Source organism: Zootoca vivipara, chromosome 1 (assembly GCF_963506605.1).
Source record: "Zootoca vivipara chromosome 1, rZooViv1.1, whole genome shotgun sequence".
Lineage (NCBI taxonomy): Eukaryota > Metazoa > Chordata > Lepidosauria > Squamata > Lacertidae > Zootoca > Zootoca vivipara.
In genome coordinates this window covers 44,807,080-44,819,079 of record NC_083276.1, presented here as the reverse complement: position 1 = coordinate 44,819,079, position 12,000 = coordinate 44,807,080, and the positions used below count along the sequence as shown (strand labels likewise).

Sequence of the window (12,000 nt, the reverse complement as noted above, 5' to 3'; positions counted from 1 at the left end):
TCTCCATAGCTCAACCTAACCATTTAAGTGATAGCTTCATAACAAGCATGTCAAATCACATTTATAAACACCCTCACAATTAAGTATTTAGAAGAGAAAATAGTAAGATTGGAGGAAGTGAGGCATATAATAGTCCCAAGAACAGTCAGCCCCTGACTAAGATGCAAAAGATGAGGAAATCAATCTAGAAAGTGAGTCATTTCACACAGGTGCACTATATCAAAATTTCAAAAAAGTTCACAAGTTGCAAGTCCGTTAATTTTTTTACAGGCTTGCCTATCAACACGTGAATTCACAAATCACTTAAAAAAAGATATCTAATATAAGAAGCTTATAAGAAGCTAATAATACAGTGTTAAAGGTTCTAAACCACCGAGCCTCTTGGGCTTTCTGCTCAGAAGGTTGGCAGTTTGGATCCGTGCAAGAAAGTAGATACTAGTGCAAGTAGATAAATAAGTGCTGTGGTGGTGGGAAGGAAAACAGTGTTTCCATGCACTCTGGGTTCTGTCATGGTGTTCTGTCGTGCCAGAAGCGGTTTAGTCATGCTGGCCACATTAGAAGCGGTTTAGTCATGCTGACCCGGAAAGCTGTCTTTGGACAAATGCTGGCTCCCTTGGCCTGAAGCGAGATGAGCGCCACACCCCATAGGGTTTACTGGACTTAACCATTCAGGGGTCATTTACCTTTACCTTACCTAATAATACAGCTTTTCTGGAATGATAATGTTAGAGAGAGAAAAACAGAAAATACTTAAGACTTTTTTATCTTGATGTAAGTCTATGGCCAAGGCTCAGCCAAAGAAGATGTGAAATATAATGCATTTTCTTACTTGTACCGTAGTAACTTAAGCAATCTTGCATAGCTTGCAGTGTTGCTGTACTCTAGCAGCTTCTGCAAGCTTCTAGTTAGGAGTACATGCCTCACCATTCACTACAACTTGTCCTTGGGGCAAGGAAGGGATAAATAAAAGCCAGAGCAAAACAGAACCAACCCGCTCACTGTTTTAATGTTTTAAATTAAATAAATCAAATCAAATTAAATTAATCAAAAATTTAATTAATGTTTTGATGCATTGTTAACTTTTTGCTACATTTGTGTGATAAAGTAGTTAAAAGCTTTTAATGAGTTAAATTTAGTTACCCATGTGCCATAGAAAGGGGTTCAGGGTTTGCCCTTTTGATACACAGCCTGTAAAGTAGTATTTTAGTACAGTGGTACCTCGTGTTATGTACCATCCCCCTTACGAATGCTTTGGGGTACGTGCTCCGCTAACCCAAAAGTAGATGCCCCTTGTTGCGACCTTTGCCCTGGGATGTGAGCGGAAGTCGCACTCTGACGGCACTGCAGCAGCGGGAGGCACCATTAGAGAAAGCATGCCTCCTGTTACAAACGGACCTCCGGAACAGATTAATTACATAACATGCGGTACCACTGTATTTATTTCACATGAGCAGGCAAGAAAGCTCTCCATAAATTCCTGCTGTCTTAAAATGTGGAGAAACTAAATAAGGCAAATATCTGGCTCTACTTAACTTCCATCTCTGACTAGTACTGTTACCCCCTTAATTTCTTTTACTAACACCTAAGTGGCATCACCTATTAGGTCATTTCAGGCTGTTCCTCCTTGACATTGCAGCTTCTGCACCAGCTAAAGTCCCCTCCTGCCCCTACTTCTTAGCTACTGCTTCTCCATAAGCCTCTGTCTCTTTCCTATTCACTCTTTATCCACTTGGCATTTGACTGGACACCCATCTCTTATTCGCAGGTGAGATTCCCATACCCTCTTTTTAAGGCAAGAATTTATTATTTAAGTTTAATACAAGTGTATGAAAAAAACACCATGATAGGACATTGCCTGTCCCGTCCCCCCACTGCTCCTCAGTAGCAACAGCAGTGACAAATGTTTGATGGGATGGAAGATTTTTTTTAAAAAAGTAATATGCACATTCTTTTTCTGTATTTAGGTTTTCCTTGCACCCAGGCTGTAGGCTGAGAATGGCCTGGAGCAAGTTGAAGTCACTTGGCCTCAGGTCATTCATACTTCCATTTGCAGATGAGAATTTATCTATTTCCTATTTGTAAGGAGGAAAGTGGGGATTTTCATTTCTTACTGTATTTGAATCTGTGATTTATTTATTTTTAGATTTAGAATTGTTGTGAGCCCCTTTGAGCCTTCCGAGAGGCAAGCTATAAGCCTTTAAATATATAATCATTAAAGTTTTGTAGGCAACTGTGTATTATATTAATGTTTTTATCAATCGTCAAAGGTCTATGTTACATTCATCTTACATGGAAAATTGAAATTCAGCAATTCTAGTGTGGAAGTGACAGTATACAGATATGTATGTTAAAGCAATTTACGCACATGTATTGTCATTGTGCGGTATGACCACTTATATGCAAAAGTCTGTTTTATACTGCAGACAAACTTTGTGTATAAGTTTTGTAATGCGTGATGTGACCCAAAGGTACGGTTGGTACGGTGTTGCTTTGTATGTATTCTCCGCTTTGTTGAACAACATTCTTAATCCTACGGAACAGAATAATTCTATAACTGCAGACATAGCATAGTAATTTGAAGCCTGCACTGTATTATGTTGTACTTGCGGCAAAAAATAATAATCATATGCATCCACACTAAATTATTTTTATTTCTTCAGAGAGCACACACATTGTAGTGTAGCATTCTCTTTAAAATATTCGTGCCAGGCTTCAACAAATTCATTTGCGCTCTGTCATGTGTGATGAGCAGCAAGCATTATTCTCAGCATGAAAGGTATGTCTGAGCAGTAGAGTGGTGCCACAGCCCCAGCTTCAGAATTGGCAGGAAGGCGGCATGGCAGAGGAACCAAAAGAGACTTAGCTATAAAGGATTGGCAGGCACGGGAAGTGTTGGATCTTGCTATCTAAATGCATCTTATGCACCTTTGTGCAGCACCCAAGAGCGCATGCTGCTCTCTCCACTCAGGAGTTATTGGGTACCACTTCCCAGAAATACACAGAAGACCTTCCTGCAGCAAGTGCCAAGCACTACTCAGCTGGTCTTTTCTGAAGGCAATCCTGTGTGTATGACCACACATGTTTAGCTGGTGATATAGCACAATGTTGAAAACCAGATATCGCCCAGCCCTAGTGAGGACCTACTAGAATCTGTAGTTAAAGGCCAGTTGTAAAGTTGTTAAGTACACCTAACACTTCCATGCACTAACTACATGTAATAGACCTATCTGGTTCATATGAAGTAAACATTTTGGATGCTGTTCTGCTATGTCCCATATGCTTGACTTCAAGATTTGTGTTATTCTTTAGAACACCAGGCCAGAAACTACAACTGAGGATGACGAAGCCCTCGATGAAGAAGCAAAGAGAAGAGACCAGCTAATTAAAGGGGCCATTGAAGTGTTAATACGGGAATATTCCAGCGAGCTCAATGCCCCCTCCCAAGAGTCTGACTCTCATCCCAGGAAGAAGAAAAAAGAAAAGAAGGAGGATGTATGTGTTTTGATTTTGGACACAAACAGATTTACTTCATCTCCCTACATAGGGCCAAACCCTGTGCCAATACATTAGTTCAAAGCATCTGATGAGAACACAAATCAACAAACCTTGATGTTAGCAGCAGTTTTCATGTTTCATACTGAAATTAAATCAGTTCTAGATGCCAGACTCTGTGGATGTTGTAGGTCTGTGAACACAAAGGTCACAAATGCCTAGACTTCTTGGAGCTACAGGTTTGAATCTCAGCAGGTTTGATTCAGCCTTTCATCCCTTCTAAAGTACATGTATTGAAGTAATTGCAAAATGTTTTTTTGAGATGGGGACATGATTTTAAGACCCTAAAAGAGATTCTGCCTGTTTGGCATCTTAAATGCCCTAAGTCATTGGGTCTTAGAGGTTTGCACTGATGTTATAGCCACAACTCAGCTGATTGGCAGCCCTTCTTCACTGTCCTGATTTAATTATGTTTGTGCACATAGCTAAGAAGCTCTTTCTTATCCTTGAGGGATGAAAGCCATGATGTTACAAAATGGTTTGTTAATATTTGGCTGTTGGGCCAGCTGACTTCCATACTTTTTAAGTGTAACACTTGACACAAAATGCTATAATCCCCCTTCTGTGGATAACCCTGCTAATGATTACACTAATTTTTGCTTTCCTCTAGGGGGGAAAGGGTAGAGCTTAGTAGTAATTATGCCAACCTTGAAAATGCGTCATGATTGTTTCAATGATGGGCTCTTACCACCTGCCACTCACAGCAAGAGATGGAGGTGAATTTTGGTTTCTATCTGCAGCCTTTCTTACTAAGCTTAACTTTCTCCCTTATGTTGTGCTGATAGAAAGCAATAAGATAGCTTTGGCTGCTGGTGAAGTGTATAAAAAGGCAGTGCAAGAAAATGCTTTTCATTCAGGGAGTAAGTGCACCTCCCACTGTTCTTTAGCCTCCACTTAACTTAATCTTGCACTGGGGTTTTTGTTTTTTTGCATTCTGCACTTCCTTATAGGCAAGTTATGTCTCTCTCTTTAAAAGTTATAATCCATGCTATGGATTGTGTGACATATATAATCAAGACTATAATGGTATCGAGAGACATAATGGTATTGAGAGGTTACTTTTTGGAGGCCCATTTTAAAGTAACTAAATATTAATAACTGCTAGTTTTAGGGTGATCTGTAGCCACACCTTGCTGATGTAGCTGGGCTTTACATTTAGTGTGATCTATCAGAACAATGAACTATTTAACTGTGTCCTTGTCTTCCTGCCCCTTGAAATAGTGGAAGTGCATCTTTATTTTGTAAGGATGAACATGGGACACAAGCATGACTTCTCATCCCCTTATCTGTTGGGAAGTGTGGGACTAAAAAAGCTCTGTGCATGGTGGGGGGAAGGGAAGTATATAAAATTGTGGTGGGTGCCGTGTAAAGCTGGTTTTGAGGCACTGTTATCCCCTTTATTGAATGCTTATAATTGTGACTGGTTCCCTTGCCCATTCTGTTTGTTGAAAAGATGAGGGACAATGTGGGGAATTTGAGAGTGTGGGGAAAAGAAATGGCAAGTGAAATCTGACTCTTGATTTCAGATGTGGGGAACCTCGCTAATTTGCAGTAACTGTTGGCAACCCCCCCTTGATATAATTACAATTTTGCGAATTAGCGAGTAAGAAACAAAACGAGGCTTATAATAGTACCACAAAAGGCCACTTTGAACAAGCGTAGCTTAGCTTGCAAGATTTCCTAGAATGCTAATGTTCTGCAATTTTAAATGGAGACATGCCAGGGTGAGGTGGCACCCAGCAAACCTTTGCCGAGAAGTAGATCAGTAAATGGAGAATTAGCGAGGTTCTTCTGTAACTTTGTTGAGTCAGACCTATGGTCACAGCAATGCAATATTGCTTATTCTGCAAACATACAGAACATTGTTTTTTTTCCAGAGTAGTGTGCAATCTATTTTTTAAAAAAGAAATCTCCGTGGATTTTTCCGCAGATTTTCCGCAGATTTCCAGTGGCCCCACTGATACCCTATCCACTCATCACCAAGGTTCGTTTACATTGTAGGCTTTGACAATGACTATGTTTACTGCTAGTTACCAGATTTGTGACTCGTGTCCATCTAATTTTTTTTTCATTCATTTAACATCAGACTGTGAGGTTTGGTACTGCAGAAGGCCTTTATTTATCTCTTACAAGACTGGTACAAAACATCTAACCTTCAGCTTTTCTTTTGGTTCTCCTGTTTCTGTGCAGATGGGTTTTAATATTCTGTCTCCTGTTCTGCCCCCCTTTCTCTCTTACAGGAGGATATAAATGCTATTGAAATGGAAGAAGATAAAAGGGACCTGATATCCCGAGAGATCAGTAAATTCAGAGATACGCACAAGGTAGTATACTTGTTTTTGTATCTTATACAAAATTAGGTTTTTGAAAAATCCAGTTTCCCTCCCCCTTTAGAAAATTTAAAAGCACATGACCATATCACATATAGTAGGCATAAAGTGTGTCTAAAAAGCCACGAAGGACAAAATCCCACTTAAATCCCACTTTGTCCTTTTTATTTTCTAATGATTACCTTGCAGTCTCCTCAGTGTGAATACATTTTAAAAAATCAAACACTTCTACCCCACTTTTTCTTAAAATTAACCCAAAGCAGCTAAAACCATTTACATAAGACCCAATAATTAGACTGGGCTGCTGCGTAAAACATTCTGGCCCCCACAACATTCAAGCAGTTGTAAAACATAATTCAAACTCTGTTTTACTGAGCTCTACTGCTTAATTTAAACTTGAGATTTAATTTAGTAGCTCTGAGTTGAGAATGGGGGTGAAATTAAATTAGGTTAGTGGTTATCAGACTTTACCAAAATTTAGATGCATGGAAGAACTGTAAATTCCCATTAAGCTAATCTATTCATTGACCCCCACCATTATGATAGAGATCATATGGTGACTAATGCAAGATGAAAAACACAGCTTGGAAAGTAACATGGAATAGGATGTAAGTATGAGCTTCTGTTTTTTTTATTATTTATGGATGCCCCCTCAGAAAAATATGCAAAGGGGTAACTGGCTTGGAAATGTGTTTACACAGCAAATCCTACCTCAGGGTTCCCACCTACAGAAGTTTCTGTAATGTGAATTTGTGAATGTGTTCCGGTTGGGAAGGGTGGTTTAAGGGGGGCGTGAAATTCAAGCTATGCATGCACTGTCTCTTGATGTTAGCTTCTAAGGGAATATGAACTGCCCACCAAGGCTGGAGTACTGCACGCTCAGTGAAGTATTTATCCCTGAAATGAGTGCTCGTAGTTTGCTAATATTGGTATAATGGTGTGAAGTTACAAAACGGGTAAAAAGTACTCTGGATACAGGATCACACTTACTTTAAAGGAAAAAAATGGATGTACATTGCTGGCAATGCAACATATTGTAGTATAACTTTGGAATGAGAACCTGAGGATAATTGTTCCAGAAGATGTATGAAACTGTTCAGTGGTGAAACATCGTCTTATTTCCAAGCCCCAACATACCTCTAAAATGTAAAGAAATAATGTGGTTAAAACAAAATCCAAACATGCTTCACTGTTTCAGAAGCAATCGGGCATTTTACTGCCTTTGATCTATCCTATTGGGGGAATATTTTGAATTAACCTTTTCAAAGAGATGGAACTAAATCTAATACAAAATGGCCATTTCATATATTGGGTGGGATGTTCAAAAAGGGGCTGGCTAATGAGCACAGTGAACCTTTGCATGTTTTTTGGTTAGAATTTACAAAAATCAGACTGTTAGGGTATCAGCATTGCAGGGGGTGTCCATTTACAGCACAGATGAGTCTGAAGAGAACCGAAGGTAAGATTTTACATTTTTTTTCTACCTACCTTCTTTCCTCATTACTTTTATTAGCATATCCTGAATCCTTTTCACCCCTCATTTCCTATAAAACATCCTTTTGTTCACTTGGAAGCAGCCTATTACTTAAATTTTCAATATGAAACAACAGTGCTCATTTGGCTTTTAAGAAAAGAGAAGCTTGAAATAAAAGCCTTTAAGATGCCAAAAGTCAAGGCAAATTTTTATCATGACTTTTACTACAAAAGAAATTTTTGCGGGGGAATCCCGGAACTTAACCAAAGACATTGTTATTGGAACAACTAAAATAATCTGTAAGTATCGATCATTTCAGTATATAAACTTTTCTATAAAAGTATACGAAATTTGAGGTAAGTTCTGCTTTTGAAAGTTAATATAGCTAGCATACCTTAATACACTAAATGAAATTATATTGTATGAGAGCATTTCACTTAGAAAGTAGGTTGCCACATTCTGTACCCTTTCACCTTTTCCTCCTCCATTATGGCTGTTCTCTACCATTCTCAAATACCCTTTTCTTTTGTGAGTTCAATGTATCTAACACCATCCTCCCTATATTTCACTTTTGGTACCATTTAGTATGGTGGTTAGATATATTGATCTTTTGTTTATTAGTTTTATTACTGTGACTTTGTTTTGGTTCTCTGGTCCATGAGCGCACACCAGAAGACTGTCTGACAGGTAAGATTGTTTTTAACGTTGTCTTAAATTCTTTGTTGAAAGAGAGAAATATATGCGCACTTTATTGTTCCAGTTTATAAATTATTTCAGCGGTGGTAAACACGGTGCCAAATGGGGTGATTTTGCTCTCCCCCCCCTTGCAGAAACTGCATACAATATCTTTAGGGTGTAATCCTTCCTCACTCTCGTGCTGCACCCATGCACAGACAGATCCTATAAGGAATAATGGTGCTCTGTTACTTTCCCCTTAGCATACATGCAGGCAATGAACGAGGCCACTGGTGAAAATAAGAGGCTTGTGCACTTCTCTTACACCCTCCTTCCATGCTCCTTCCACCAAGTGACAGGAGGGGGCTGAGTAGTGATGCAAGAGCCTCTTATTGGCTGAAATGGTATGGTGCACAGATTGCACATGTGTGCTAAGGAGGGGAGGAGTGAGAAATGGGCTCTGTTAAGCCCTATGTTGATCTCTCCAGGCACAACACTTGGATGTGGAAGGATCATGCCCATAATATTTTTGGCACCCATCAGGCTGATATTTGGCTTATGTTTTTTTTCCTTCCTTTTTTGGTTTACTTGTGAACCATGTACTTGCTCTTCCTCCCAGAAATATAGCTTGTAGGCAAGGTTAATCCAGTGTTGGCGGTCCATGTCCTAGCACAGCATCTGTAAGTTAACACACACCAATTGCTTCCAAGGATGGATTTATCTATCATTTTAATGAGATTTTATTTTTCTATTGTCTTCATGGGAGTTTTGGTAATAGGCATGACTTTTTGAATTTAAAAAATGCACTTTTGTATAGCATTCAGTAAAAATGTACTGTATAACCTTTTAGTCTTGTCTATGTGCGATTTCCAACCTTCTCCTCCTTGGGGATCCTATTCTTTAGAAACCATTACTTTAAGCAGTGAACGAAAAAAAATTAAACAGTTGGGGAGAATAAAGTGATTGGTAAGATGTATCCTTCCAAACATTTCAAGTAGGATATACAGTTGAAGTTGATTTTACTTCCCATCCTTGCATAGAATGAATTTGGTTTGGCTGTGGTATGAGGTAATCTTGTCTGTCAGCATCCTACTAAATGATCTGCCTACATGGGCAGGATTAACTTTGCCAGCTAAAAATTCACCAGTGTTCAAGCTCTCTTCTATCTTTCGTGCCTCGGGAGTTTTCTGTGAACTATTGATGGCAATGCACTATGTAATTGTCAGCATATGCATATATGAGGTGAGCATTGCCCTTCTTTCCAAGGTTGGAGATTGCCAGTCTATGTTAGATATATGCTTTTTGCACGAAATCTAGCCTTACGGTTGCAGAACTTTTTTTCTTATGAGCTTGACAGTAAGCTGTTAAATATTTAAAAGTTAAATTATTGGTGTTCTTGAAATGCTCACTACCAGCCTTGGGTGTTGTGCGTGGTGGTGGGGTGGGGCCTCCGACTGTAGCTATGTGCTAACTTTGAAAATCCTCTTGGTTTCTAGAAATTGGAGGAGGAAAAAGGCAAAAAGGAGAAAGAGAGACAAGAAATTGAAAAAGAACGGCGTGAAAGAGAGAGGGAGCGGGAGCGTGAAAGAGAAAGAAGGGAGCGTGAAAGAGAGAGGGAGAGAGAGCGTGAAAGAGAGAAGGAAAAGGAACGGGAGCGTGAACGAGAACGGGATAGAGATCGGGACCGGACTAAAGACAGAGATCGGGACAGGGAAAGAGATCGAGACAGAGACCGCGAAAGAAGCTCAGACCGAAATAAAGATCGGAGCAGATCTAGGTAAATTGTGTGGTGTAATGAATACTTGTTAATAAATTTGACAATGGTTCTTAAGGAAATAATTCATGGATGCAACCTGTTTTGAAGACCAGCATGCAATAAGCCATGAGGCAATGAATTAAATGGTATGATTTGCTGACAGCTGTGGTGCCCTGTCCCTCGGGTCCTTTTGTATGCTTTGGCTGACGGAATAAAGCCACAACCAACATACAGATAGACGTGTGTGTGTTGTGTGTATCACTGTAAAGACAGCAGACTGATGTACTGTGTCTATTGTTCAAAACGTCATTTGTCTAATGACTACACAAGCAATGTTGTGGCTAATTTGAAAAACGTAACAGAGGTTTTGAGTTTTGGCTTAATTTCGGTGCTCTCCAAATCGCTACATTTGTAACCCTCATATTGTATGGTGTTTTACTTATCTAGTAGACAAAACAAAATAAAAAAATTCCTTCCAGTAGCACCTTAGAGACCAATTAAGTTTGTCATTGGTATGAGCTTTCGTGTGCCTGCACACTTCTTCAGATAGTTTTGTTAGACCTAACCTCTATTACCAGCAGTATTAAATGTTGACAATTACATGCATTAATCATTTGTCATTACATTTGTCCACAGAGAGAAAAGCAGAGACAGAGAAAGGGAGCGCGAGAGAGAACGGGAGAGGGAACGGGAGCGAGAGAGGGAACGGGAGCGGGAAAGGGAACGAGAACAACGGGAGAGAGAGCGAGAGAAGGACAAGAAAAGGGATAGAGAAGAGGATGAAGAAGATGCGTATGAGCGGCGCAAACTGGAAAGGAAGCTCCGTGAAAAGGAAGCAGCTTATCAAGAGGTATTGGAGGATGTTGCTTGTGATCTGGGGATTGGATTCAAAGGGATTCTGTTGCAAGTGGAAAGCACCTGGTTTTCAGGGGTGGGGCGAGAATATTAACTCTACCATCCCACCCACCAGCTGCAGAGCCCTGCATTGAAGCCCCTCTCCCCCAGTACCCCATGCTCCCTCAGGAGACACTTGTTGAAAGCAGGTTGTCCCTTTTCAGGGTGAAAGCCCCATTCTCTGAATGGAGGTCTGATCACAGTTGTTAAAGATCCACCTCTATTCTTGGAGCATGTTTCCTGCCCATACCTGTATTCTAATAATTTTGTAGCATTGACCATCAAGCTTCAGAGCATTTTACAGAACCTCTGTATTGAAATAGAAGTCTGGGTGATATAATTAAATGTGGATGGTTTTGCTGCTCTCAAGTGACATATGGGATTCCCCCCCCCTCTGGTTCAGTAAATGGTAAACAGATTATTTTGTTTCAGCGTCTTAAAAACTGGGAGATCAGAGAACGGAAAAAAGCTAGAGAATATGAAAAAGAAGCTGAGAGGGAGGAAGAAAGGCGAAGAGAAATGGTAAGGGGTTCATTATTTTTTGCACTGCTTTTATTAGATGCTCAAATGGCAGAATATCTGTGCTGGTATACAAGGGTGTCCTGTAGTAGTAGTAGTAACATTTTTGTGACTTGGGTGGTAGCTCACAAATGTTAATGCAAAATAGCTGAGTCTCTATGTTGCCGCAATTTTTTTTAATAACTAAAGAAATTGGAGTTCTTGATTGAAGCTTACACAAAAATTGAAGAAAAGCAAGAACTCTGGCCACAATTTTTTTTAAAGCATTATGCAGGGGGGGGAGTGTTTGGTTGCTTTACAGACTTCGTTCCTTACAAAGTGAAAAGATCTTAGTTGATTATCTAAGACTATTTCCCAACTTTACTAATATTGCAACTATGTTTTCCTTATTGCTCTCAGACAGATTTGAATAACTACTGGCTGCTTATATTTTTTCTACTCACTCTTCAACCATTCCAATTAATGGACCAAAGTTTGTCGTGTCCATTAATTTCAACTGGTCCACTCTCAGTATGACTATCATTGGATACATGGTGCATGGTGTACCCTAATCAGTTTGCAAAGAGCTTTCTGAATTGCCATCTTAAGGCCATAATGTCATACATGACTTTCACTGCCCCCTAGGCCATCAGCATATTTTCTCCTCTCTGCCCTCCTTATTTAAATCTGAAACCAGCAGAAAAGTTTTGTGAAACTCAGAGTATTTTTTCTAACATACCAACATGGCTGCCTGCACACGATCTTCAGCATAAATCTTTAGAAAATAAGCTTTTGAAAAAAAATTCTCGGTGTTTTTTGGT

The 12,000-nt window shown here is 39.6% G+C and overlaps 1 protein-coding gene across 4 annotated transcripts in view; it reads left to right on the top strand.

The window, feature by feature from the left end:
• The window catches only part of RBM25 (RNA binding motif protein 25), a 37,772-nt gene that overhangs the window by 11,674 nt on the left and 14,098 nt on the right, over positions 1 to 12,000 (top strand). For 3 of the 4 annotated variants that reach the window (XM_035112920.2, XM_035112902.2, XM_035112894.2), the window contains exons 7-12: positions 3,310 to 3,492; positions 5,483 to 5,536; positions 5,793 to 5,876; positions 9,528 to 9,808; positions 10,424 to 10,637; positions 11,114 to 11,203. In XM_035112920.2, the coding sequence (XP_034968811.1) occupies positions 3,310 to 3,492; positions 5,483 to 5,536; positions 5,793 to 5,876; positions 9,528 to 9,808; positions 10,424 to 10,637; positions 11,114 to 11,203 (906 nt within the window). The remainder of the gene's footprint in view (positions 1 to 3,309; positions 3,493 to 5,482; positions 5,537 to 5,792; positions 5,877 to 9,527; positions 9,809 to 10,423; positions 10,638 to 11,113; positions 11,204 to 12,000) is intronic. The other variant, XM_035112912.2, reaches the window with a different exon arrangement.